The sequence below is a fragment of the Paroedura picta genome, chromosome 14 (assembly GCF_049243985.1).
Source record: "Paroedura picta isolate Pp20150507F chromosome 14, Ppicta_v3.0, whole genome shotgun sequence".
In the NCBI taxonomy this organism is placed as follows: Eukaryota; Metazoa; Chordata; class Lepidosauria; order Squamata; family Gekkonidae; genus Paroedura; species Paroedura picta.
The window spans coordinates 40,529,797-40,557,596 of NC_135382.1; the positions used below are offsets into that span (position 1 = coordinate 40,529,797).

The following is a 27,800-nucleotide window of genomic DNA, read 5'->3' on the forward strand; positions in this document are numbered from 1 at the left end:
GTCCACGGATGGGGACACTGACCTCCGTGCCACGCTGGGGGCTCTTTTCATTCAGATCTCGCTCTTCTGGCAGCAATGATAGCGGGGGGGGGGGGGAGGGTGAGATTAAAGGGCCAGGAAACAAGCAGCAGCCACAGGAGTCCCTGCAGGGAAACAGACGCCCGGCAGCCCTTCCCTCCTTGCTTTGGACACATTTCCCCAGCGGGGATTCATCTCGGAGGGAGGGGGGGAGGGAGGGAGAGAACGAGAAGGACCTCCAGGAGTCTACGCAGCCACTCCCTCCCCAGTGCTGACCTGGGTCCCAGGCAATTACCTGGGATGAAAAATCAGGGGCAGGAAGGAGGCAATTTCCCCAGCATTGATTTCTCTTCTGCTAATTGCAGCCATTTGTCCTAATTAGTCTGCCCTGCTAGACCTTGGGAGCTGGGAAGGGTGCTGTGATATGTCTGGCCTGGGTGGGTGGGCTTTGCCAGCCAGAGGGGGCGGGATGGGCGAGGTCCCCACCCCAGGGGACACCTGGAGTGCGAGCCAGAGGGCTGTGCTTCAGGAGAATCCCCTTTCCTCCATGCTCGGGACGGAAGCAATGGGGGGGCGGAATCAGCTCTGAGTGAGGAAATCCCTGGAGAGTCGAAGGTGAAGTGGGGGGGGGGGGGAAGCCGTCTCAGCAGGACCCTTCCAAGTAGCCATTTTCTCCAGATGAACCGATCTTTGTGGTCTGGAGATCTATTGTAATTCCAGGCAGTCTTTCGGCCCCACCTGGAGGTTGGCAAGTCGAGGAAGGCAGCCTGCGTGCCAGAGCCCGGGCTGGTCTCTGCCCCCTCCTAACGCCATCCAGGCCTGCCTTTATCTTGCGCCAGGAAGGGAGGCTGGGGGTGCTGCTGGCCAGGAAGCGTGGGGGTCTCAGCTTCCAAGTCCCGAAGCTCCCTTGGTCCTCTGAAAGGAAGCCGGCTGAACCAGCAGCCCCTTCCTGGGGAACAGAGAACAGCCTCGCCTCCCAAGCTGCCTGGGAGGCCTGCCGCCCCGTATCTCCCGAGGGCCAGAGTAGCCCGTGGAGGGAGCCTGGCCCACCCCCTGCCATTCTTGGGCTACCCCAGAAGGTCCCTTCCAGCCCTTTGCTTTTGCACAAGCCTTGTTTGGGGCATTGTGCTCGGCCAGGGCTGCCACCCTCCCACGGAGCTTTCGGGAAAAGCAGCACAAGCCGCACTTCCTCCCTTGCAGAGCCCTTTCAAACAGAGGCCGAGACATCCGGGCACTGCGCACGAGCCCTGCTGCACAGGCAGACTGAGTAATCCGGGAGCATCGTGCGCCGATGCAGGTGAGAGAGAAACACATTCAAAGCACACATGTAGAGGCGGCCTTGCTGGGGAGCACTCTGCCGACCGAGTCAAGGACAAAGCCTGTCTCTGCTGGGGAAGGGGGGGGGGGGTTTGACAGCCTTTTTGGGTGGCTGACGAAGAGGCCTTTGGCTTGGGAGCTCCACTGTGACTGTCGGTGCGTCATGTGACCACTGACCACCCTTCAGGAAATGTATTTGCCGGCGTTTAAGACGACTGGGCGTATAAGACGACCCCCCAATATTTCCACTCAAAATATAGTTTGTTACATTACATTACAGTACTATGGGCAGCTATGTCTATCCCAACTGAAGTGCACCCGGCGTATAGGACGACCCCCCCACTTGGAGGCATGTTTTTCAGGGGGGAAAAGTAGTCTTATACGCCAGCAAATACTGTATTCATTTTTGACCTTTCTATCCAGTCCCAGCTAGCTCTGTCTCATCAGATCTTGGAAGACAAGCAGGTCGGTCCAGCCTAGAATTTGGCAGGGGCAGGAATGGCAAACCCCCTCCACATGACTCGGGCCAGGGTCGCATGCACGCCCCGCCCCGCCCCGGCCCACCCACCAGCAGAAGCTCACTGTGCCCTGAGTCAGAAGAGCCCTTGGCCTGGGCCCCTTGCTGCCTCTTTCTCGCTGATGAGGGGAGTCATGTCAGCCTGTTCAGTTGTCAGTAGGGGGACAATGCGACTGATGTTTTGGGCAGGGAGGCCAGAATTTCAGTATTATTTCCGGCCTCGGCCGCAGGCCTGGCAGATCCGTCCCAGGCCCCACAGGACCCTGATCTCACCAGCTGGTGTTCTGCCAGGCTGGGGCCAGGGCTGAAAAGGCCCTGGCCCTGACTGAGACCACTTTAACCTGTTTGGGGCCAGGGATCTTGAGCAAATTTTGTTTCCTGGGTCTTAATCTTGTGGGGGATGCAGTGGAGGAGGAGGAGGAGGAGGAGGTCCCGTAGGGGCAAAGTCCCCAGGATGTTTAGGGCTGTGAATGGGGAACTTCTTCTGCATGGGGGTTGCCCCAAGTCAGCCACCTCAAAGCACATTACCCGAAAGTCACGTTTCCTCCCAGTCCCTGACAAATCTACAGTCCGTCATTGTGGAGCTGCGGGGGGGGGGGGAGCAGCCTGCCCATCTGTCCAGAATTGTACCCCTCCCCAAGGAGAACAAATTGCACAGCAACCTTTTCTTGGCGAATTGGATTGGAAACCAACTCACACGCCCAGGCAGAATTGCAAATCAGCCCAGCCGGAAGATCTGAATCACTGGCATTTGTTAGGTAGAAAGAAAGAGAGGAGTGAGCTGCAGCTGAGGGCTGCACAGGGATGGGCCGTGCGCTCAGATGGCGAGTGCAAATTGCCTCACTGGGGCGCATGAGGCTCACGTGCCTCCTCGGTTGAGCCCTGCGCTGCCCCCAGAAGAGGCTGCCTCGTCTGCCCAGGCACCTGCTCCCCCCTGCAGTCGCAGTTTATGCGGTGGGATGCGGGACGCGGGCTGATCCAGCAGGGCCTTCTGATGTTTTTAGGATGGCCTCACCCCCATGCTCTGTCCAGAGGAACTGGCTGGCCACTGGGCGAGAGGGCATGCTGGACCAGACTGACTCTTGCTGGGCTGATGATCCTCAGATGCCAGCGGGCTGCCGGCCCTGAGCCCAGCAGAGGGCAGTGAGAGCTCAGGGCAGGGATCCCAACGGCCTGCGGAGCTGCCCTCCGTTCCTCCGATGGCCTCAGAGGGGCCTGACAGGACCCTGGATTTGTTCTGCTGCTTCAGGCTGACACGGCTTGACTCTCCGGGCCTCCTGTGCCCACCGGCCGGCCAGAAGAAGGGGCCAAACAGCCCACCCGGCAGGAGTCCCCCTAAGTGTGCCCAAAGTATCACTCCGTCTCATTGTATGACTCCTCGCTCGGGCTTCGGCCCCTCCCCAGCCCCGCCTCAGAGCCAGAGGCTGCTTATCCCACCAAGGCCTCTGGCCTTCACAGGGCTCTGCGCTGCTTCCCCCAGGCACGGCCCTGCTGCACTGTGGGTTGGAGGAGGGACCCCTCCCCTCTCTCCTGGACTTCTCCCAACCCCTCCCAAGCACTGGCACAGGAGCCAGGAGTGGTCCCCAGCTGCCCCCCCCCAGCTGCTCCCCCCCAGCTGCTCAGCCTCTGCCCTTTGCTTGTTGACGGGAGCACATGCATCAGCGCCCGGCTCTGTGTGCACGGAGGCACACGTGAACCCCACCAAGTAAATCCCAAGGCGGGCATCATCCTGCGCGTGCCATGCTAAGCCACCCGGCGTGTGGCCTATTTCTGCCAGCCAGGCTGGGGATTAGCTCCTGCGGTGGCCTCCCTCCTTGTGCCCCGCCCGGCATTTGCCTTGCAAACACCAAGACATCCCCCCCCCCCCCCGTCCTCTTCCCCCAGGCTCCAGCTCTTCTGGCTCCCCTGCCCCACCCCTGGAACAAGGGAGATGTCACCCGGGGGCATCGCAGAAGGCCTGGGCTTGCCCGTGAAGATGCCGCTGCCACCCTGGGCTTGATGGGAACCTTTCCTGGCCAAAATGTGGGGCCGGGCCCAACAGGGCACTCTGGCAGTCAGAGGTGCAACCGCCCCATGGCTGCTGGGCAACTTGAAAGAGCAGGGGGGGGACAAGGGCTCCCCCCACACGGGCACCACTTCCTTCCCTAAAATGGTGAGGGCAGATGCAGGTCAATCCCATGGCCACCAGCACATCCCACTTGCCGGCCAGACCAGTTTACTCGCCAAGACGCCGTACCTCTTGATCTCATTCCCGGCTGACTCAGCAGTCCACAGCAGACTCTCTTTCTGGGTCGCCCCTGCGGGGCTCAATCCTTGCCGGGCTGTTGGGGGGAAGTCCGGGGCCCCTAGAGTGGGCTGGGGCTGGGGAGATGCTTCGGGCGAGGCTCTCTGGACACCAGCAAGGGAAAGCAGGCCTCTTGCTGCAGGGACACGCTCCAACGTCCCCCTGGGTTCTGCCAGGGATCCTCCCTCTGAGGAGAACCATTTGCCCCAGTAGAACTCCTAGAAAGTCCATCGGGGAGCGAAGAGAGAGTTAAGTCTGACCCACCCGGGAGGGGAGGCAAAGCTGGAACTCGGCCCAGAAGGATCACTGGGTGGCAAATTAGTTTCCAGAGGGAAAGGTGTGAAACTTTTCTGGCAGGCTCCTGCCAGATCCACGGGGGGGGGGGGGGGGACCAGAGGTGGGCATTGGCAGAAACCGAGGAAAAACCAGGAGGGGCAAAATCTGAGGGAAGCCAAGGCAGGGACCCTTTTACCTTGCAAGGGGGGCCACCCTCTAAATGCTCCAAGAGCTCAAGTTGCGCTCCTGCCAAAACTGAGGGCCCAAAGAGAAGAGGGAGGAGAGAGCCAGAAGATATAGATGGCCAGGGACGGCCAGGGGGACTTTGGCTCGGGAAGGGAACTGATCCCCCAAATGGTCAGCCCGGAGCTGGAGACACCTAAACACACCCTGTGCCCTTCGTGTGATCTGGCCAAGCCAAATGGTTCCAGAGGGGTACAAAGGTGGCTTTTGAGGGGTCAGAGTTCCCCTCCCGGTTCTGTTTAGGAGGGGGTTCTCCTCTGAGTTCCCTCTAGTGGTGGCAGGAGAAGCTTTACTGGGGGCAAGACATCCTGGAGGAAAAGGTGTGCATTCCCTGCAGGTGGCCTAGGATTCCGGCCCAAAGAGATTTGGCCTGCCTCAGGAACAGGGACACTCCTGGGACACCCTGCAATGCCCATGGGGCCAGCAGCTGCTGTTTCAGAGGCCGGGCCATGAAAGTCCAGGGGCTGATGGGGGCTCTGCCCTGCCTGCTGGCAGTGGGAAGTTGCTCTGGGCTGGAGGGAGGGCTTGGTGCCCCATGGGGAGAGGGCAGCACCGACTCTGAAGGCAGCCCCTCCCCTCCCCCCCCTCCCCATATCTTCCTTCTCGAGTCTGGCAAATGCTTTTGGAGCCGGCTGGCACTTAAGCGGTTAATGCCATGCTGCTGCTGCTGCTGCGTCTCCCTTTCAGGGTTCTGCTGGAGAGGCTCCACCAGGCTGGGGAAGAGGCAGAGCTCGGTGGCTGGCACTGGCAGCGGACGCTCCGGGAGTGAGCCTGGCCAGTCGGCCGCAAGAGCTACACTCTCCACGGGCAGCCAGGTGAGTGGGGGGAGCTGCCGGGCACTGCTCAGGTAGGGACTCCCCCAGAGGCACCGAGAAGCAGGGTGGGGATCCGCCAGCCGGCCAGGGCAGGGAGCGACAGCCCTGGCTCTACAGAGAGGAACTTTGCCGGGACCTGCGTGGGAGAGAGCGGGGACCAGGCACTGGTCGGAGCCAGAGGGGGCATGGCGGACGGGAGGCAGGCACCAAGTCTGCTGCCTGTGTGTGTCCAGATGTATGGGTGTGTCTGCCTGAGCCCAGGTTCCAGATGTGTGCCATAGGATGCATGCATTAAGGCTACTGTGCATGGCTCCCTGTTTGCAGGCACCCCAAAGTCCAAAGCTGCACATTTGGAGCATGTATTTGCAATGTAGTTGATAGTCCCACAGTTTGGGTGTGTGCAAGAGAGAGAGGGGGGGGGGAGCATGCCTGTCCCTTAAGTGGCAAGAAGGCTGTGTGGATCTCTGTGTCTGGCAAAGAAGCCCCCCAGAGCAAGGGCAGCGGCTGGGAACAGCCGTGGAAGGATCTGGGGCTCTGTACAAACGCTGCCTGACAGTTGGGATTGCGCGAGGTGCAAGGCAAAGCCTTCTGGATGTCGGGCGCGCCTCATGTGCAACTCTGATTTTAGCTCACTTCTCATCACGTATGTTTTTCATCTTTGGGGACACCAAAACTTACAAACTAGATGTGGGAGAGCATGGAAGGAAGGGGGGTGGGTGCATGGGACACGAGAGAGCGTGCAAGAGGGACCAGGGAGGGACCAGGGAGTCTGCCCGTGAGTGCCTGAGAGCAGAAGAGTGTGTGCGCTGTGGGGGGGGGGGGCATCTCCCTGCTCATCGGGAGGTGCAACAGCTGTGTCCAATTAAGGGCCTAGCCCTCCCCTCCCCACCCCCACTAGTCTCCGCTTGCCAGCAGGTCCGGAGTCTGGGCTTCCCAGTTCGACCAGAATAAGTTCTGACACGCAGGCTGAGCTGTGGTGCAGGAAGAGCCTCCCCCCCCCCCCCCCAGCCCAGAACACAAACCCATCAAGCTGCCTGCATCAGACCCTCCGTCTTCGGAGTCACTGTTGCCAACTCCAGCTGACAGCAGGTCTCCAGGGCTGGGCTGGAGTTCTCTCACGTCATCTGCTGCCCGAGCCTTTGACTGGAGAGCCGGGGGGTAGAACCCGGGACCTCCCGCATGCAGAGTGGAGGCTCTCCCAAGAGTGCCACCTTCCCAGTGGGGGGGGGGGTTGCTGCAAGGGTGGGCGCTGGAGGTGCCTCAGGAGATGTGTCCAGCAGCCTTGCCCCTGTATCTGCAGGGCCCCCTGGCCAGTCTGGGGCACAAACTGCTCTCGGGGGATGCCATTCCTGTCCTGCCTTGCATGCAGAGCCTGCCCCATATCCACTCTCCTGTTCTCACCCCACGCACACATGCGCGCACACACAGGTTCCAGGAAAGATTCAGATGGGCAGCCATGTTGGTCTGAAGGAGCACCTTTAAGACCAACAAAGATTTATTCAGGGCAGGAGATTTTTGAGTGCAAGCACTGAATTCCACTTGAAAGATCACGCCCTGAATAAATCTTTGTTGGTCTTAAAGGTGCTCCTGGACTCTGATTTCATTGTGCAGGTTCCAGGAAGCCACTGCAGGGCCTGAGAGGCTGCCGTGGCATCCTTTCCAGAGCTGTCTGGTGGGCATGGGGCTGGGGGAGAGGGGCTCTTCCCCCTCGGGGTGAAGCGGGGCCAACAGGGGGCTGCAGCTGCTCCAGCACCTAGGAGGCAAAGAGGCGGAGGAGTCTAAAAATTGTTATGATAAATAGGTGTTAAATACAAATTTTATTGCACAGTGCTAAAGGTCAATTAAAAATGATGCATTAAAATCTCTGTGTAAAATATACACAAATGCTATAACAAAGTCCAACAATAGGACATAGGGGCCAAGTCTTTCCCCCAAAGTGGCCTCCTGGCAGTGGTATTCAAAGGTTGACTGTCTCTGAATGTGGAGGTTCTCTTTAGTCACCATTCCAGGACAGGGTGCCGCTGCTTGTTGTCATCCCATTTGGCTTGGACGTAGCACAACATTCCCAAGGAGGGCTCCCCCCCTTTCAGCAGCTCACCCATCGTGGGCACGCCATCCTCACACCCTGTCTTCCTTTGGCATCCTACAGGCCCCTGAGTACCACCGAAAGACACGCCCTGCAGCAAAAGCGGAGCCCCCTTCTGGGAGCCTGCCGGGGAGACCAGGACTGCTGTGCCAGTCCGGAGCCCAGGAGCCCAAGAGGCTGTCAGGACCAGAACCGCTCCACTCCAGGGGGTGGCCAGAAGAGGGGGCCATCTCCCCCCGCAGCCTCTCCCGCTAGCCAGGGAGGCTGGGCACAGAAGCACCCGGGACCTGCCTGCGCCACGCTGCGTGCAAGGGAGTGGGCTCCGGCATCCGGCAGACGGAGGAGGACAGCCACTCACCAACCACCTCTTGTTCATTTGTGCAGGGAAGGGGAGGGAGGGATCCGCTTAATTGGCCTCCTTTGGCAGCTGCCTGGCAGGGACCACCGGAAGACGGCCACGCTCCCCAAGGCCTGCGTTGGCCACAGACCCGCAGTCTGCACTGGGCACAGGATCAGGGCCAGGATCTTTGGGTGCTCCACGGGTGACCTTCGCCAGACGCCTCTGCCAAGCTGAGGCTTGCGGGGGGCGCTCCCTGGCTGGACCCCCAAGCCGAGAGGCCCCAGACTCCCACTTGGCTCCCCTCGGCCGCCGCTGAGTCTCCCCGGCGACCAGGATGAACGAGCTGCTGGACCCGTCGTCCCAGGCCAACCTGGGGGTGGTCTCGGCCACCTGCGTCTCCAAGGTAGAGCTACGCGTCAGCTGCAAGCACCTGCTCGACCGGGACACGCTCAACAAGTCAGACCCCTGCGTGGTGCTCCTGATGCAGTCCCAGGGGCAGTGGATGGAGGTAGGCCGAGGAACGAGCCCTCTGGAAGGGGATGCCCTGGCCCCCCTGGGCTGGAACGGCATCCTCGGGGGCTGCTCTGGGGTGGGGGTGGGGGGGGTGGCCCCTCTCTTCCAGAGCCCGAGCATCTCCCAGAAGTCATGGGAGAGGGTTGCTTCCAAAGGACAGGGAGGGTCACTGTTAAAGGGCAGCTTCAAGGAGGGAGGGAGGGAGGGAGGGATGGCAAGGCCACAAGCAGAGCATGGAAGCTGCAGCTGAGCCACCCCCCTGGCCAACTGCCCTCCTCCCTTGACAGGTACCAGGTTTGTCATGCCCTTGATGGGCACACGGGGGAGGGGGAGGGCCTGAGGGCTTCCAAGCGACCGGCCTTTTCTGGGAGTCCTCTGGCCTCTCCATCTGGCCCAGCATCACCAGCACTGGCTTGTAGCCGCTCCGCAGAGCCTCCGGCCCTGAGAGGCCCTTCCTGGTGCGCGGGGGGGGGGGGGGGAGGTCACCAGCCTTGCTGCGTGCAAAGCAGCGTCTCTCCCACTGAGCCGGCCCCTCCCCATTTGGGTGACTCATCTTGTGCTCATTAGGTTTGGATTCGCAGCCAGTGGGTCTGACAGTCCCGGGCAGCACGGTCTCTGCACCTGTTGTCACCAAGTCTTTGAAAGAGGCTCTTTGGGATGAATTTCTCTGTGCTCCAGATCTGAGCACTCCCTTTGGGGGCAGGGGAGCTCCCCCCCCCCCCCGCCGCCCAGTACCAGATCTAATTGGCCAGTGAGTGGGGGGGGGGGGATCTTTGTGAGTGCAGCAAAGAGCCCTGTTGGCTTCAGTGAGCTAAAGCATTGTTTGGCTGGCCCTCCCCACCAGCTCCCTCACTGCTGCACCTCTCTGGGCGGGATGGATGGGTGTGGGGGTGTGGGGGGGGCTGTTGCCCCCTTTGTCAGGGAGGGCCCTCCATCCTCGGCCCAAGGGCTGCTGTGCCAGGCAGGCAAGGACAGGCTGCTCCTGAGGAGGCCCCAGCTCCTCAGCAAGTCCTAATGCCCTTCGGCCCATCTGCTCCTCAGTGCTTCACCAGATTAAATGGTAAAGAGCTCTCTCCAAAGTGTAAAAGCATTTAGTGCAGCTGCAGCCGGGCGCCAATCAAAGCGTGGCCACAGGCCCATGGCCGTCAGTCCAGCACTTCCTGCCGCAGACACTGAGCCGGGCTCTCACCGCTGCTGCAGGCTGCGAGTTTTCAAAGGGGGAGTGCCAATGGGACTCCCCCTCCCAAGGCGTAATCCTTCCCCTGCCCCATGCAGATGAAGCTGGGGGTGCTCCTGCCAGGAGGAAAGGCCTGCCTCGCGTGCCCACGGCCCCTCTCTTCTGAACATGATGTTACCTGTTAGCAGTTTCCAGCCATGATGCTCATGGCTAAGGAGCGTCAGATACTGGGGGCCTGTCTCTCCCACGCTAAAGAGAACTGTGCAGGCTGCCCTTTCCATTCTGGGCACAATTCAGGATGCTTCTTTCCCCCACGGAAGCCCTGCATGGGCTGGGGCGAATGTGCACATGAAGCTGCCATCCTCTGATCCATACCCTCCCCCCCCCCCCCATGTCCCCTCCTATCGGACCCTTTCTGAAAGGGAGGAAGCTGAGGGATGAGCACAGGATTTTCGGCACACGGAGCAGGTGCTCTGCCACACCCCCCCCACCCCCCGGCCACTTATTCCCTCCGAGCCCACCTGCCGCCTCATGGGGGCTCTGCCCCGTAAGAGGTAAGGCGGGTGGTGGCCTAAGAGGGCACCTTGGCTAAGAAGCCCCTCCCCACGCACACACTGGCCTGTTGCCCGGCCATGAGGGTTTGAGGCCCCCCAGGATGCCTACAGGCCTCGGGTTGTTTTGCTCTTCCTTTGTGCTGCTGGATCTTTCCACCCCCTTCCCTCCTGCCTGTGCTTGGACTGCATCATTGCTGTTTTTCTCTGTTTCTTATCCGTGTGTTTTATGATGTTTAATAGTATCTTGTTTCTTTGTTAGCTGCCTCGGAAGCCTTTGGCAGAGAGGCAGGATAAAAATCTTTGTAATAAAGCAGGGATGCTGACTAGCTGGCTGGCCCTGGAGAAACCCCCCTCCCCCCAAGCCTTTTTTTGCACTCGGAACCAAGCGGCCGCAGACCACGGCCAGAGTGGTGCAGAGAGCAGATGTGGGGGGCAAGTGTAGGCATTCCCCGTGGAGGAAAGGGGAGGATCGACGGTGAGGAAGGGATTCTGACTTGAGGCGATCTCCCCCTTTTCTCCTGGGATCTCAGTCTTGCAAGGCAGCCAGTGAAGTCGGTGGGCCACGGGCTGAAGACAGGCAAGGCACACCTCCCGTGCAATATACAATCCCCTTGTGGAGACTGCTTGCCTCTGGGGGCAGGGCCGGACACTAACTAGCCTCTATGGTCATAAAACAGGATCAATTGAATTCAGGAAGGAAGCTTCCACCTGTGGCCATTAGTTCTAATGGCGAAATGGAGCATCCATGCTCATCCTCGGAACACCTGTTGGTTCAGAAGCAGGAGCAGGAGGGGGCTTTGGCCCCCGTTCCCTACTTTTGGCCTCCCAGGGACAGGTGACCGGATCAGTCAACAGACTAGATGGAACTCTGGCAGGCTGCTCCCTTCTCCCGGTCCTCCTTGGCAGGCGCCGTCCCTGCTGGGGCTGCCACCAGCCCTGCCCTGCCCTGCCGGTGCCCTCCTCTTGTGTGCCTCCAAGGGGGTGGGGGGGGAGCACTGCAGTCTCACTGGAGGCTGCTCTCGCCTCCTGCAGGCGCATGGCTCTTTTGTGACGCCATCATTGGGGTTAATTGCCTTTCGCTTCAGAGGCTTGTTAGACGTTGTCAGGGAGGCTTTTCCTGGTGAATCCCGAGCAGGCAGCAGTAATCTAAAGACCAGGCAGGTGGGCCGGGAGCCGTGGACAATGGCTGCTTTCTGCCTTCCATGGCCTATTCTCTGCCATGAGCTCATATTTGGGCAACCTGCTCTAGGGCGCGAGGGGCTGATGCCACAGAGACAAAGGCAGGCTGGCCTTCCAGCTACACAGGAGCCAGGTGGGTCAATCTCCTCCAGGTGCCCCACAGATAGCGCCGAATTGCAGAGCCAAGGTCTTTCAGGAACTCAGAGGAAACAAAGCCTGACTCAATCAGGCCGCATTGCTGGTTCCTTGTGCCCCCAAAATCTGAGAGGGCTGCCACAGGCATCTTTCCTTGCGGCTTCTTGGCTGCTCAGCCAGATACTCGGAGTGCTGACGCACAGCATCTGTGCCCGATCGGCTAATAGAAAGCCGTGCCCAGCCTCAGAGAGAGCCTTCCTCTCGTGGAAACGAGAGGACAGGAGGCGGAGGAGAGACATTCAATATGTGCACGTTCGTTGGCACACCGTGCTGAGAACAGAAGAATAAGGCCAGCAGCCCACCTGGGCCAACACTCTGTGTCACACAGTAGCCAAAACTCAGGGGCTAAGGGCAGTGGTTAATGGCAGACACTTACCCAGCTTCCATCTTGGGTGGAGAGGGATGGAGCTAGCAACAAGTCTCTCTTAATTTCTTCTGGGAAAGTGTCTGCCATTAATCACTAACCTTTACATTTTTATTGCCCCAATGTTTTTGTGAAACCCAAAGGACAGATTTGCTTTTCTAGCAAATAATTATTATACTGCATATTTGGACTAATTTACTTTCTCTTTATATCTGTTCGCTTATGATCTCTGTTCCATTGTCTGAGGAAGAGTGCATGCACTCGAAAGCTCACGCCTTGAAGAAATCTTTGTTGGTCATAACGGTGTCTTAAAGGTGCCGTAAGAGGCAATTTTTGTTGTGCTACTTCAGACCAACCCGGCAACCCACTTGAATCTCTCTTTTTGATTTTGTGGCAGCAGCCTGGTTCCTTCTCAGGATAAGTAGTGATCGTTTCTTTCCTACGGGTCCTGCTTGTCCCAAAAAGCCTTCCCAGAGCCTAACAAATATAAACCCTTCCTCCCTGCACCATCTTTTCCTCCACGCATTGAGAATCCCAACTTGCGTCTGCCTGGCTGGCCATGCACATGGAAGGGGCAACGGAGAAGGCTCCATTGGAGGTCCAGGTCTTAAGTCCCCTGCCTGGCAGCTGAAATTTTTCCTCCAAGATCACACAACCACATTTCCCCACATGGTTGGTGCCCACACGGACCACAGCCTGTGGCTCCTCCCCATGCAGTCAGAGTGCCACCCTCTCTCTACATGCCTGAGGATCAAATCACCCTCTACCAAGAGCCCTCCTCCCTCCCCGCTGCCCAGGAAAGGGTGTGAAAGGAGACCTGGTCGCCAACCACAGAAGGTGTCCCTTCCAAGGGAACATCCCCCCTCCTTCCACAGGGCACCCTGTTTCCCCTTCAGCCCCAGGCTCCCGGGCGGCAGAGGGGCTGCCATTCTCAGAGTGCAACACCCCTAACCAGCCCCTGAATGTCTTCTCTGAGTGCCCACCGGACCGGCTCTGCCAGTCCTGGTCAGCCTTGAGGGAGCAAGCGTGTTCCCTGAGCACCAGGAGCCCCTTCAGCCAGCCCCTCTCCCCATGGCCTCTGTCCATACCCCCCCCCCCGTAGCACTCAGAGCAATGCTCTGGAGACCCCCACCCCTGCTGGCATTCTACTTCCTCAGCTGCTCTTTCAAAATCCCCTCTTAATGGCATTTCCTATTTATGTAAATCTGTTTGACAACATTTAGACAACCCTGCTGCTTCAAATCCAGCGAGAAAAGGAGGCCATCTTCAAGCAGTGGATCCTGGGGATTGGGACCCTGGCTCTTGCTGGAGGGAAGGGGGGGCGAGGAGGGGAGCTGGCCAGGAGCCAGAGAGCAGGCGGGCCAAGCCCACGCGTGTGTTGCCTGGCGATAGCATTCTTCCCTCTAATGCCTGTTGGCCTTGCAATTTGCATGATGAATGAGGGCGATTAGCACCTTGGGGGCAGCCTGGAGGCAGGAAGATGCAGAGGGGGAGAGGGAGGGAGAGGATGTGGCCCTGCCCTCCTTCCGCTGAGGGAACTCTCCTTAAGGAGGGGGGCAGGGTAGCCCAGGCCTCCTCAGCAGCCTTGCGAGGGGCTTGTCCCCTAGGAAGGGAGCAGAGGGACAGTGTCGGCCATTTCCTCCAGCTTTACCCAGAGGTCCCTTAGCTGGAGGGGTCACGAGACTTCCACTCTTGCTGTGGAAGGTTGCTGGGCGACCTTGGTCTAGCCCCACCCTCTCCCCCTAGCCTACCTTGCAGGGCTATGGATGCGAGGATAAAATGGAAGAGAGGAAAGTGGCACCAGCCCCCCCCCCCCCCGAGATCCACTTGGGGAGAAAGGAAAGAAAGAAATGGCACCAGCGTAGGGGGGCTGACAAGGCCAGAGGAAGGCTCCGTCAAGCATGGGAGAGCACAGCACCCTCTTTTTTTTGGGGGGGGGCAACCAGGCTTCTTTTCCACCAGCAGACAATGGGGAATCTAATCCATGCGCTGGCACCTGTTCCCTCCTCTGAGCGGTGAACGGATTTATCTGCCTTGTTCTGAGGCAGCAGACATCTGTGGGCCAGATGCCGGAGAGCAAATGCCAGCAGCGCCTGGTTATCTCCTTCTCATCCTGTTTGCATGCCTGGGACAATCTGGGGTAACCGGCAGATTAAAAGCCAGCAAGTCCCCAGGTCCGGACGGCAAACACTCGAGGGGTCTGAAAGAGCTCAGAGAGGAAGCGCCACGAGAGGCCACTTGGCATTAAACCCTCCTCCTTACTCCAGGAGGGAAGATTCACAGCAACGAGGCTTGCTTCCATGAAGGCTCCAGAGGGAAGCCAGGACGGTAGTGGCCAGAGGAAATGGGCAGAAACTGTTACCAAAGCTGGCATTGAAAAGCATGTAGAAGAACAAGCCCTTCCGAAAACAAAATCAGCACTGCTTCTGCAGGGGGAAGTCCCGGCTAATCCACTGAGGAGGTTAACCAGCACACAGGCAAGATGAGGGCGTCCTCATCACATACTTAGATTTCCAAGAAGCTTTCAACAAAGTCCCTTTCCAAAGGATGCTGAGCGAGCTTCGTAGTCATGACAAGGAGTTGCCTCCTCCTGGGAGTGGGAAACAGAGAGTGGGAGTACAGGGAGAGTTCTTCTGGTAGGAGGAAGTAATCCCGGGGGGGGGGGGGGGGGCTGGGGATCTGGATACGAGGAGGACTCCTCCGACCTGCTCGAAAGGGCCAATGTGGAAGTAGAGCAAAACCCCGGCCTTACACAGGCCCCCTCAATTGGGCTTGAGCCGGTTAGGGGAAGCGCTGTGTCTCAATGGGAGCCTCTGCTTGGCAGGCAGGACTTCCAAGGCTCCACCCCCAGCATCTCTGCTTCTCAGGGGTCCTGGGGCTGATCGGCATAGAACACGGGGCTGGGCCCCTTCCGACGCCATGATGCTGTGGCTGTGACTGACAGGACTGTTGGAGTCAGAGCCAATCAACAGCAACGCGTCGCGTGACTAAAGGGACCCTCCGGATGCAGAGGCCGTGTCCGTCGGGGGCGGGAGGGAGGAACTTTGCCTTCAGTGCCCCTGCTTGGTGGTCTTCGGGGCCAGAGGGATCTTGGGTCTGATCCAGCAGCTCTTTGCCCTCTGCTTAGCTGCTCCCTGCCACGGACACAGCGGTGGGCGCAGTGGACTTTAGGCCTGGCCCGGTGTGGTGTGGTGTGGTGAGAGGGTTCCCTGCAAAGGCTCCTGCTTGGAGCACAGCCTCCCTCCCTCCCTCCCTCCCTCCCTGGAATGAGGCCACCTGGCCATTAGTGCTGAGGGGCCGTTCACGCTGAGAGCGCAGGGGAAATCGATACCAAAATGGGCTCTCGGGTTTTGGCCCACAGTGACACCCATGGAAAATCACTCTGGCAGGGGCCCCAACGGGCATCTTACCCAGACAGGGATAACGTTACCATTTCAAGGTTGGGTGTTATTTTAAAATTGTAGCAAGAACCGCCATGTGCCTGTGAGGGCCACTCCCTTGGCCAAGGCCTGGCCAGGGTTTCAATCTCGTCTTCAAGAAACTGCTGGAAGACCGAAGCATGGCTTCACTATGTAACTCAGTGCTTGTTTGGCCCCAACTCGAAACACGCGTTCGGCCCGGGCCGTTCCGGGGGAATGTCGGTGGCAGGGCTGAGCTTAGCAACGCTCTTCAACCCGATTTGAGCTGACAGTTATTGCATCTAATTAATAAATCCCCGTTCATTCGAGGAAAGCTACTTGGTGAGGTTTCCTGAGATAAAGGAGCTTTGGGGGAATCGATTGCCATGGAGCTGGCATCCCTCAGGCCGGCTCACGGAAGCCCCGGCGCAATCCCAGGTTGGGGGGGCCAGGGCGAAGCGCTTGTCTGCTTTATTGCTGTGGAAAGCAGAGCCATGGCTGACGCTCTCCCCGCTTGCCGGGCCTGCTGGCAGGAGAGAAATCTGAGGAGGCAGAAGAGCCCTTCCTGGTGAGGGGGGGGCAGCTTGGTTCCCAAATCCTGGAGAGCGGTAGAGTTTGGACCCCTCCTGGCCCTCCCTCCCTCCCTTCCTGGCTGGCTGCGGGTCTGCCGGCCGCCTTGCGCTCTCCGTGCCACTGAGGGGCCTCCCCCCACTTCCCCTCCAGGTGGAAAGGTCAGAGGTCATCAAGAGCAACCTGAACCCCACCTTCGCCAAGGTCTTCCTGGTCGACTACTACTTCGAGGAGGTGCAGAAGCTGCGCTTTGAGGTGTACGACATCCACGGCCACACCAGCATTGGGGCGCAGGATGACGACTTCTTGGGGGGCATGGAATGCACGGTGGGCCAGGTGAGGAGGGCTGCGGGGGCTGTGGGCTGGCGCACGAGTGGGAACCTCAGGGAAGTGCTGGGGGGGGGAGCCATTTGCACCTGCCTGCCTCTGCAGCGCCTCCAGAGCAATTTCCCTTCCGAGGAAGAGGCAGGCGGGTCCTAGGGGGCTGCTCGCAAAAGACAGGTAATTGCAAGCAATTGCCAGCCCCCCCCCTCCCGCCCCCATCCTTGGCTTAGCGGTTCCTGTGTGGAGCGGAGATGAGCAGCCTCCTGCGGGCCGGCAGCTGCAAGAGGAAAACATCCTGACAGCCAGCCCTGAGGACACACGGGGGAGCTGGAGCCCCCTTCCCGGTCAGAAGGCCAGCTGGGGGGCTCCTGGCAGGCTCCAGAGGCAAGCCTCTTCCAGGGCTGGGGGGCAGACCTCCCGAGGGGCCAGTGGCGAACAGAGGGGCGCCCCTCACCCGCCCCCCGTGCTCTCCCTTGCAGATCGTGGCCCAGAAGCGAGTGACCAAGCCGCTGTCCCTGAAGTACGGCAAGTGTGCGGGGAAGTCCACCATTACTGTGAGTGCTGTCCTGGTTGCCCTGGCCCCTCCCCCTTCCCCGCGACCCCACTTTGACGGGAGCTCTTCTCCAACAGGTGACCTCTGAGGAGATTTCCGGGGACAACGGCTACGTGGAGCTCTTCTTCCGTGCCAAGAAGCTGGATGACAAGGTGGCCACACAGAGGGCTCCTCACACCAACTTGGCAAATGCCCGGAAATGGGCGGGGTGTCGGTGGAGGGCGGAGTCTCAGGGAGGGTGTAATGTCACTTCCAGGGGACACTCTAGGCTGCCTCTCCTGGGTTCTATGGCCTCTACCATAGAGACCAAAGGAGATTCTCAGAGGGCCACATGTGAATATAATTTTTTAATCATTGGGGGTGGGTGCTGGTGAGTCCAAGCCCCGTGGGTGTGAACGGGATGGCTAGAGCCACGTGGTGGCCAGTCCGCTCACCTAGCAGAAGGGTGGAATAGACAGAGGGTCTAAAGGGCATGTGGACATCTTAGGTCTGCTGGCTTGTGCCAGAGGAGGGCCCTAAAGCACTCCTTCCTGAAGGGTTGGGCCGAGTCGTGCTGCCTGGAGCAGCCTAGCAATGCAGGCAGGAAGCCGTATGCCAGGCGGGCAGGAGCGGGCAGTGGCTGGTGCCCCCTGGGGTGCGTTCACTTCCGGCGTCTTCCAGTCCCGACTAATCCACCTATGACCCTGACCCAAGTGATGTGCCCTTACTCTGTGTGTCCTCTGCTCCCAGGATCTGTTCAGCAAATCAGATCCCTTTTTGGAGATCTACCGGATCAATGATGACGGCAATGAGCAGTTGGTACACCGCACGGAGGTGAGATCTGCCACCCCATCCCACTGGGTCTTCCCTGGCCGCTTCTCAGCCCACAAGAGAACGAAGGACAAGGAAGATGGGGGGGGGGGTCCCCTTCCTTTCACAAGGTCCGAGTTGGCTGGGGGAAGGGAAGGGGGTGAGGCCCATGGACCTGCTTCAGAGCAAAGATCACCCCCACCCCCTCCCATGCTTCTCCTCCCCACCTTTTGTCAGCATATCCATGGCCCCCTTTGAGACTGGGAGAAGTGGGGAGGGGTGCTGATGCCCCCCCCCCCGGGCAGCCCCAAGAGATAAAGCCCCTCCGAGGCATTCAGGGCAGGCTTGGGGGCCTCAGGCTCCCCCAGTGATCTCGCTGGGTCTCAGAAGCCCAGCAAGGGTCAGCGGAAGACCACCAAGGACAAGCCCAGGTGGCTGCGGAGAGGCAGGCAGTGGTACATCTCGGAAAGCCCTGCAGGGTCGGCCTAAGTCAGCTGCCATTTGATAGCCCTTCCCCCAACCCCAAGGCTTTGGGGAGGGTCGGAGGGGCCGCCTGGGGCCCCAGTTTGTTAGTCTCCAGAGCGGGCAGCTTCGGAGGGCAAACTCTAGAGTATACCAGAGATTGTAGGTGGAATTCCTCTCCAAATGACCCCTGACTCCAGAACCACCACCACAGATCTCCAGGGATTCCCCAGGATGGATTTGGCAAGCCCAGCAGTGCTGCCCTGTCTGGCTGCTGATCGCCCTGTCCAGGCCCAGGCAGGCAGGCCTTTGGGAGGGAATGTTTTGGGGTCTGATGAAGAGGGGTGTCTGGGGGAAGGGAGGGAGACCACCCCCCACCCCCCGGCTGATGGGCAGCCCCAGGAGGGATCTCTTGCTGCTTTGAGCCAAACCACCTTTCCGCCTGTGTGTTGCAGTTTGTCAAGAATAATCTGAGCCCCATCTGGGAACCTTTCAAAGTCTCCCTGAACTCCCTGTGCAGCTGTGAGGAGAAGCGCAGGCTGCGGGTAGGTGCAGGGGGGCCTGAAGCCGGCTAATGCACTGCTGGCCTTGCTGGTGGACCTCCGGAGGGCCCCTGGGTTGTGGCCCTGTGTGGCCGGAGGACTGGAGGGCGTGGGTCCAGCAGGGCTTGAGCGTGGGGTGGCCCCGGCTGGGGGCCTGCAGTCGGTCCAACCCGGCTTCTGCCTGTGTGCTTTGCAGTGCGTCGTTCTTGACTACGACTCCCGCGGCAAGCATGACTTTATTGGGGAGTTCTACACCACCTTTGAGGAGATGCAGAAAGCCATGGGGGGCAACAAGGTGGGTGTCCGTGCGTGTGGAGGGTGGGAGGGACCGGGGGGAGGGTGGAACCGGCACTGCCCCTCCTCCCTTTGGGGCACATGTGTGTTTGCACAAATGACCGCTGAGTGTTCAAGGCCCGACATCCAGGATTGCGACTGACCTCCACGCTTCTGGCTCCGTGACATCCCATCCACACTGAGGTCCTTCCCCTCCTCCATCCTGCCTCTGTCTCCGGGAATTTCCCAGACGAGAGCCCTGGCAGCGTTTCCTGGGAGCCGGAGCAGGCCCGGCCTCAGCACCCCCCCCCCAAGGTTCCTGGCGCTTGTGGCTGGAGCCCCTGGGGCAGAAAGGGGCTGGCTGGTCCTCCCAGGAGGCCTCCTCTGTAGGGCCCCTTCCGGCTCTATGATTCTACGATTCTTTCTGCCCCTCCTCCTGCCCCAAACCAGATCCAGTGGGACTGCATGAATCCCAAGTACAAGCAGAAGAAGCGAAACTACAGAAACTCAGGTGTGGTCATTCTCTTAGATCTGAAGGTGAGCAGGGGTGCCTGATGGGGCTGTGTCCTGGGGAAGGGGGCTGCGGGGGGGGCATCTTTGCAGCCCAGAACAGAAAGGGAGTGGTCCCTGCCAGGGTCTGCTGCAGCAGAGTTGGGCGCATGTGTTTCTCCAAACCCTTCTCGGGCGCTTGCCCATCTCCTCGGCTCCCGTTGGGTCACAGAGCTGCGGCCACGGCCGGGGCTTTTGCTGCCTGCTCCTCTGGCCTCCGGCCTCCGTGAGCCAGCCGTGCCTGGAGAGGACTGGCGAAGGCAACTGCGCCCACCTGTGGAACTGACTAACACCCCGTTTGTCTGGAAGATCCATAGGGTCTACTCGTTCCTGGATTACATCATGGGTGGCTGCCAGATCCACTTCACGGTGAGTGGCCATACTTGCCTCCCACAACTCTCTGGCCAGCAGCTGGCCTGCCCAGCCACCAAAAGAGATGGCCTCCTCAGCCCCCTTCCCGCAGGGGCAGGCCCCTCATCCAAGCATGCCCTTCCAAGCAACCCCCCCCCCTTGCTGGCTGGCTGGCCGGTCGGCCGAGGCTCCCCATCTCCTGCTGGAAGTGCTGGCCAAGCGCCAACCGGCCGCCTTCCCTCCTGGGAGCTGCACCCTCCCTGCTGCCAGCCCTCCTCACAGATTTCTCCCTGGAAAACAACCGGCAGTGCCCAGATTGCGTTTTGAAAGAGCATCTCCTTCCTGGCATGAGTCACATCCCAGAACGTTCGGGGAACAGCCTGCTGCTTCCAGGCCTCTCTGCTTGCCGGTGGGGGCCATCCCGGGAGCAAGGGGCCAGGCCTGCGGGGGGGGGGAGGGTCGCCCGGGCAGCGGCTTGGTTGCCTCTTGGCCGGGAGGGGGCCAGGCAGGGAGGAGGTCCCCTGGAGCACTATTCAAAGGCAGCAGGCCTCCCTTTGGGTGTCCCTGGCAGCATCCCAAGTCCCAGATTGCACGCCAAGGCCTGGGGGTGGGGGTGGGGGTGGGGGGTGCCAGGATGCATCCAGCTCCTTCCTAACAAGGGAGGAAGAGATTACAGGCTGCCTGGCTTGCTAGCCCACGGGGGGGGGATGTCCCTCACCAGGACTAAGTTGCCCCTTGGCTGACTTGGGTACCAGCCGAGGGGCTCCTTCCTGCCCTCCGGGGAGGCTGCCAGAGGGGGTGAGAAGAGCCCATCCCTCTTTGCAGCATCCCAGAGCGGTGCCTTGCCCAAAGTCCCAGTGAGACCCCAGTCCCCGTCCCCCTGTCCTTCTCGCTCTCTCCTTCAGGCCTACTTCACAGGGCTGTTGGGAAAGGAAAAGGCAGGGAGGGGCCACAAGGGGAAAGGAGTGCCATGCTGGCCGCCTCCTGCCTCCCTTCCCCGTCAGCCTTCCAGCCTGAACCTCTGCAACCTGCTGTGCTCCTCTACGGCATGCTCTTTGCCGTGGCGGAGGAGGCCCTTTGCAAAAGGGGGTGCAGGGAGAACAAGGCCTGCTCCCCCTGCCCGCTGGGCCTCTCCTCTGTGGGCCTGGGGATGCTGCCTCTGAGGGTCAGGGAGGGAGAACTGAGCCTCCTCGGCAAAAGCTGGCCTCCTTGCAGCCGGGAGCTCCCTCAGACTGTGGCCCCGAAAGGGAGCCCTGGTCTTCCTGGGCTGTGGGATTCAAACTCGGAGCAGGAAGAGGAGTCTCCAGGGCCCTCTCTTGTCCCCTCCCAGGTGGCAGTTGACTTCACGGCCTCCAACGGGGACCCCCGAAACAGCTGCTCCCTGCACTACATCAACCCTTACCAGCCCAACGAGTACCTGAAAGCCCTGGTGGCCGTCGGGGAGATTTGCCAGGACTACGACAGGTGAGTGGGAAGGGACGGCCCCCTGGAGGCGGGGGCATTCCAGTGGGTTGGGGGTGCAGCCTGGGGAGGCTCGCTGGCCCCACCCCTCAGCTCCCCAACCATCGTGGGACGTGTCCACTGAGCAGGGCCTTCCCGCAGGGGACTGTCTCCTTGCATGCCCCTCCCCCATGCCCCATGTGCGGTCCCAGGAATGGGGGGTGGGTCCAATTCGAATCAGGACCACAGTTCATTGCCAAGAGTGACACGATTTGCCTGCTGGAGGGCTCCGGGGGCACGCTGACCTCGATTCCTGCCTCCCCAGTGACAAGAAGTTCTCGGCGTTAGGCTTCGGAGCCAGGATCCCCCCCAACTACGAGGTCAGTCTGGGGCAGCACAGAAATGGGATGTGGGTTGGCCGAGAGGGGCTGGGGGGAGGGGGGAGAGGGCAGGTGGGCTGCTCAGTGGCATTTGCCCTGATGACGCTGTGATTGAATGGCGTTGGCTTGATTTGAACCTATCCCTGGGGTTTGCCCCACATGGGTCCCCCAACTCAGTGGCCACCTCTATAACTGCCCACCCAGAACCCTCCTGTCCCCCCCAGCCCCCTCCTCCCGTTGCCCCGTGCCCCCGTGCTTCCGGCTGAGGATCCCTCTGAGCCCTGAGCCAGCAGCCAGTGCTCCCCCCCACTCCAGATGAGAACAGAAATCTGGAGATCAAGGGAGACCAGGAGAGCTGTGGGCAGGGATGCAGTGTGCCTGGAGGGCACACACGTAGGCTGAGGGCGCCCGGCTTCTTCTCAAGAGGAGGGTGCAGTGCCCAGGCAAGTGAGAGCCTGGGCCCCTCCTGCTGTAGCAGCTGCCCCCTTCCTTCCTTCCTTCCTTCCTTCCTCCCTTCCTCCCTTCCTTCCTTCCTTCCTTCCTTCCTTCCTTCCTTCCTTCCTTCCTTCCTTCCTTCCTTCCTGTGTTGAGCACTCCTGAACTCGGGCCCCTGGGGCCACAGCAGGGAAGCCCCGGGAAAGATCACCAAGGTCCTCTCGTCTTTCTGGCCAGGTCTCCCACGATTTTGCCATTAATTTCAACCCAGAAGATGATGAGTGTGAAGGTAAGGAACTGACCGGAAATCCTGCGGATTCCTCCCTCCCACTGACCCTGCCCAGCCACCCCAGAAGTGTCAGCAACGCCCCACCCACCCTCATTGCCCTCACCTCTGGGCACTGAGGGGCTTGCGTTCCCTTCCCTCGGGCTCACTTGGAGCAGAGCCAGACACAAAGACTGCTGCTAGGTCCAAGACAGAATCCGAGAGATGTACGAAGGGCAGTTTCTATTGCGTGAAGGAGGAATTATGCCCCCCCCCCTTAAGAGCATCAGAACATTCTGCTGGATGAGACCGGTGAGGGCCCATCATGCCAGGCTCCTGTGCCACCCAGGGGCCAACCAGCTCCTCCAGTATAGAGGGCCAACGACAGGGCAGAGAGGCCGAGGCCTTCCCCTGAGGTTGCCTCCTGGCTCTGGGGGGCTGGTATCCAGAGGTGGACTGCCTGCAGATGTGGATGTAGCCGATCCTATCCTCCATGAATGTCATTTAGGATGGGGTCTTCTCTTTCTGCCGGGGCAGCACAGTTTCCCAGCCCCCTGCCTCATTCAGCTGCCCCGTCGTGGAAGCTGCTTGGCTGCTTTCCTTCCCTGACCCTTTCCGTCCCCTTGCCAGGAATCCAGGGCGTGGTGGAATCCTATCAAAATTGCTTGCCGCAAATCCAGCTGTACGGGCCAACCAACGTGGCCCCCATTATCTCCAAAGTGGCCAAAGTAGCGGCAGAGGAGGAGAAGACCAAGGAGGCCTCGGTGGGTGAGCCACAGCAGGGAAAGACTGCCCAGCGACTCTCCCCTCCCTTCCGCAGCATGTCTCCTGCAAAGAGTCCGAGGAAGTTTCTCTCCTCCCCCTGCTTGATGGCAAGGCAGAGAGGGAGGGGAGGGCTGTCCTCAGGACCTGGGGGTGATGCGTGCCTGTGGTGGAACAAAGAGGGGGCCTTCAATTAAGCCCCCTTTCATTATTTACGCTGAGCAGGCACTTGGGGCTTGAGGGACGTGCCAGGTTTCTCTTCTTCTGGGATCTCGTCAACTCTCTGCTCATTAAGGGCCTGAAAGCTTTGCTGGGGCCGGGCTGTGGAAGTAAATGGCAGAGCATCTAATCTCAGGGGCTGCAGCAAGGCAGAGATGCCAGTGGGGGGCGGGGGCCTTGCCAGGGACTTGAGTTGGGCAGAGGAAGTCCAAGGAAGAAGCGACCAGGGAGGAGGGGCTGCGGGCTGCTGGGCTCCCGTCATGGTTGCCCTGATCCCCCCTCCAATTGCTCTCCTCCCCACCCGTCTCCACAGCAATACTTCATCCTGCTGATCCTGACCGACGGGGTGGTGACCGACATGGCGGACACGCGAGAGGCCATCGTCCGGGCCTCCTACCTGCCCATGTCGATCATCATTGTGGGCGTGGGCAACGCGGACTTCACTGACATGCAGATCCTGGACGGGGATGACGGCATCCTGCGTTCCCCCAAGGGAGAGCCCGTCCTGCGGGATATCGTCCAGTTTGTCCCCTTCCGGGAGTTCAAGAACGTAAGTCGCTCCTTGTCCGTCTTCTCGGGGCAGAGCTGCGTCTCCTCTTTTCCTGTCGAGGAGCCGGGGCTCTCTCCACAGCCCAGACCCATTCCCACACTCCTCACCCTGCCCCTCGTGCAGCTCCTGCCTGGTGTTCTTCCAGCCAGCGTTGTCCACGGTGCCCCACACTGGCCTGGCCGTTGCTCCGATCTTCCCGGTGGCATTTCTTTCCTGCGCCCTCAAGGAAACCTGCCGCCTCTCCATCCCTCTGTTTTGTCAGCCCATTTGAGGCTAGAAGAGAGCGGGTGCAGGCCAACTAGGTCCCAAGAAGTGAGCGGAGGTGGGGGGGGGGGCTCCCAAGAGTTCCTCCCCAGGCACCAGTTCTGTGGGTCCGGAAGGTGCTCTTTTCTCCTGGGGCAGACACGGCGGCCTTGATGTTTCCCTGGGCTTGTTTTCCGGCTGTTTGGAGGGTGTCATCCTTGTGCTTCTCGGCCCCTTGTTAACTGCCTGGAACCCTCAGGGGGGAGAGATGTCCTGCCCTCCGGAGTCTCTGGGTCTCCATTTCCGGGCTGCTGTTCAACCCCAAAGTGTCAAACTCCGCCCAAGTCGAACCAAGCCAGTCTGGTGTTGTGCTTAAGAGCTGCACCCTCCAATCTGGAGAGCCAGGTTTGATTCCCCACTCCTCTCTGTGCAGCCAGCTGGGTGGCTTCGGGCCAGTCATTGTTCTCACAGAGGCTGATCCTGCAATGAGTGGGGATTGGACTAGATGGCCCTTTGAACAGATTTGGAGTCCAGGAGCACCTTTAAGACCAGCAAAGTTTTATTCAAGGCATGAGCTTTTGAGTACAGGCACATTCCTCAGAGACAATGTCCTTGTCTGGTCCTTTGCAATTCTAGGATTCTATGACTCACCCACCTCACAGGGCGTCTGTTGTGGGGAGAGGAAGGGAAGGCCATTGTCAGCCGCTCGGAGACTCCCTTGGCAAGTGAAAAGCAGGGTCTTCTCTCTGTGCTGAACAGCTGATCCCCATCCCTGGCCTCTTGGCCAGTGGGAGGGGGGTTCCCTTGCTCTATCAGAAAGGAAGCCCCCAATTCGGGTATTTCCGGCAGCCGCAGGAGGCGGGTGGTCACTGCAAGGGTCCAATTGGGTTTGATTGTCAGTAGTTTCGCCCCTGGAGATGAGCTGTCTCTTCCTCGGCCTCCAAGAGGCAGGAAGCAAGATTATGCCCCTTAGCCCTGGGGACAGAAGTCGAGGAGCTGGGAGAGAAGACTGGGGCCCCAGACAGTCCTTTCCTGGGGGAAAGGGAAGGATTGGGGCCCTCCTCCTCAGGGCACCAGACTCCTGGCTCTAACTGCACCGTGGAGGTTTTGAGTCCTCCCCACAGAGAGTGGGAGGGTAGAAATGAAAGGGAGAAGTAATTGCAACTCCAGCATAAAGGATCTTTTGCCTGGACTCTCACTGAGCTGAGTGGAGGAGCGGATTCAGGCCCTTCTGGCTGGCAAGCAGCAGGGGACCGGCCATCAGGAGGGAGGTTCTGTGGGGAAACCGTTCTCCCTGGATCGGGAGAAATCTCCTTGAATGAGCCCCTGGGAATCTTGAAATGCAGTCAGTTCCAGGAGCCCAGGTGGAGAAAGGGCGGGCTCAGGGAAAGGCCCACCGGGGAGAAGGGAGGCCCACTCACTCACCCCCTGCCCCCCACCCTTCTCTTGCAGGCGTCTCCCACAGCTTTGGCCAAGTGTGTCCTGGCAGAGGTGCCCAAGCAGGTGGTGGAGTATTACAGCTACAAGGCCATCGCCCCTCGCTGCGGCAGAGGAACCACGCCGGACTCCACCCTGAACTCGCCCCAGTGACGAGGACCCCGGCTCCAGGCACCCCGTCTGTCTTCCCCTTCATCCGCCAGATCGTGTCCCCCCCTTGAAGTATGGAGAGAGGGCACCAAACCCACAGCCAGCAGCACAAGGCAGGTGGGGAGAGGGACGGCCAGCCCCAGGGAAGGCCCCAGGCAGAGCAGGGCCGAGCTGCCGCCCTCACCCAGCCCTGAGTCTTTCACACGCCCCCTCTCCCCGGCTCCAGACACCAGAGCCAGCCTGCAGGGAGGGGGACCGGGGTGCCCACCTTTCCCAGGATGACTGGTGCCCCCCACCCCTGCCAAGGCATCTTTCCCCAGGAGACTAACGCCTGCAGCTTCAGGGTGGGAGACGGCTAAGAGACATCCCCCCGCCCCCGCCCCCTGCTCAGTTTTCAGAAAGAGAGGAGGTGGAGTGGAGCAAGGCAGGGGGGCGCAGCACAGGACAGTCTGCCGCCCCTCGTAGGGAGGCAGGGGGCTCGGGGCAGCAGAGCCCAAGCGCCTTTTCCTCGTCCTCGGCCTGGGGAGCGCCGTGCCAGGGATCCTGCAAGCCTCCCTCCTTGACGTCTGGGGAGGGGCTGGTAGGAAGAGGGGGAGTCATTGGGTGCAAAAGGGGGAAGCAGGATCGCCCCTCCCAGCAAGCATGCCCAGGGCCTTGCTGCCAGGACAGTGCCAGGTGCCCCCTTCTCTGCTGGAGCGGGGGGTGGGGGGCTTGCAGCACATTCCCCGGCTGCCCATTTGCCCTGGGAGAGATTTCCAGCCCTCTTTGCTCCTCACAAGCCACCAACCGGAGCCCCCCCCCCCTTCCTGTGCCCATCCACCACAGGGAAGCTGAGCTCCTGGTGAGGCTGCCCGGCGGGGGTTGCCTGGCCTAGCCAGTGGCTCGAGAGGATCCCTGGCCTGTCGCTCTTCTGCCCCCCCCCCGCCCCCATGCATGAAGCTCACTGGTCTCCTGGGGAGGCCCCCTCCAGGCCCCCTCTTCCTCCATGTGGTCTGTGGCCCCGTCTCACTGTGACGTTGTTCTTGGCCCGAGGTTTGCATGACTAGTCTGCTGTCCTTGATGTATTCAGAGAGGCGGCCGAATAAAGGAGATCTCTGTTCCCGCCTGGGCTCTGTTCTTCCCTGGGTCTTGGAGAGGCACTGGGAGTTGGGGCCAGGTCGGAAGAGGGAGGAGCACAAGCAGCAGCAGCAGCAGCAGCAGCACTTGTCAAGGGGAGCAATGCCGCCGGGATGCCCTCTAGAGGGGCGTCAGCACGAAAGCCCCACGGGGGAGGTCTTTTATCCCGCGAGCATCCAGGGATTGTCCTCATTCTGCACGAGGGACAGATTCACTGCCTGGAATCTTGTGCCCCTTCCAGAGGGATAAACGCACCTGGGGAGCACACAGGCCATGTGCAGGAGGGCACCGCATGTCCTGCGTGGGCCCTGACTGCTGCGGTTTCTCAGTCCAGCCTCATCTGTGTGGCTCTTTACAAAAAAGAACCCCGTCACTACACTTCCTGTCTGTCATGTGCATGTTGCGTAAAGAGACGGGGATGCACATTTCCCGGGAGAGCTGTCAGCTCTGATCCCGGCCATGCCAAGGAGAGAGGAGCAGAAGCTCCGGCCAGAATGCGGGACAAGCATGAGTCACCCTTCTGCACTGCCCTTCCGCAGGCTGCCTGGCCGGGAGCAGGTGGAGGCTGTGCTCCTGCCGGCCACTGCTCAGGAACGCAAAAGCCAAGCTGCCCACCTTCAAAGCAGGGTTTGTTTCCTGGTAACGGTCTGCAACACTTCCTGGGCAGCAACACACACACACACACACGTGTGCAGAAACACATTTGCCTAGTCGTCTGAGGCCCACCCCCACCCCCACCGGTGCTCTCCCTTGGACCACTGCGATACCCGGAAGGGGGCATTTGAAGGGCACCTGTGAACTTCTTCAGCTGCATCCCCTGCCCTGGACGGACACCCCTGGCCTCTTGCGCTGGCCAGCCTGGCCCAGTTGGGGGGACGGTATTGGCACCCCTGGCCCCTCCCTGCAGGCCAGCCCAGGGATCAATGAGGCCAGGTCACCTCGGGATCCCTATAAATGGCCCCCCTGGGCCTCATGGGGGGGCATAACCAATGCCTGTGGGCGCACAACAAAACCCGGGGCCGAGAGGGACATCCAGCTGGGGGGAGGGGCGCTTGCCGACAACAGCAGCCAGAGGCACGTGCGGGGGGGGGGGAGGGGGGAGAAGAGTGCACGG

General features: G+C 60.4%; 1 protein-coding gene across 1 annotated transcript; it reads left to right on the forward strand.

Moving 5' to 3' along the window:
• Positions 1-1,244: 1,244 nt before the first annotated feature.
• Positions 1,245-26,671, forward strand: CPNE7 (copine 7). The gene is made up of 17 exons (XM_077310238.1): positions 1,245-1,315; positions 5,343-5,470; positions 7,620-8,404; positions 16,000-16,182; positions 16,650-16,724; positions 16,801-16,875; positions 17,453-17,536; positions 18,430-18,519; positions 18,713-18,811; positions 19,240-19,326; positions 19,648-19,707; positions 21,020-21,153; positions 21,455-21,509; positions 22,182-22,233; positions 22,840-22,973; positions 23,504-23,740; positions 25,436-26,671. Exons 3-17 carry the CDS (start codon positions 8,231-8,233, stop codon positions 25,571-25,573), a joined length of 1,677 nt encoding a protein of 558 aa, XP_077166353.1. The 5' UTR covers positions 1,245-1,315; positions 5,343-5,470; positions 7,620-8,230; the 3' UTR covers positions 25,574-26,671.
• Positions 26,672-27,800: the final 1,129 nt, after the last annotated feature.

Bases quoted from the DNA above. Each gene is read 5' to 3' on its own strand.
- CPNE7 (XM_077310238.1), top strand. From the start codon at position 8,231: ATGAACGAGCTGCTGGACCCGTCGTCCCAGGCCAACCTGGGGGTGGTC. The intron at 16,725-16,800 runs GTGAGTGCTGTC...CTTCTCCAACAG, and splicing joins CGGGGAAGTCCACCATTACT to GTGACCTCTGAGGAGATTTC. The intron at 21,510-22,181 runs GTCAGTCTGGGG...CTTTCTGGCCAG, and splicing joins GGATCCCCCCCAACTACGAG to GTCTCCCACGATTTTGCCAT.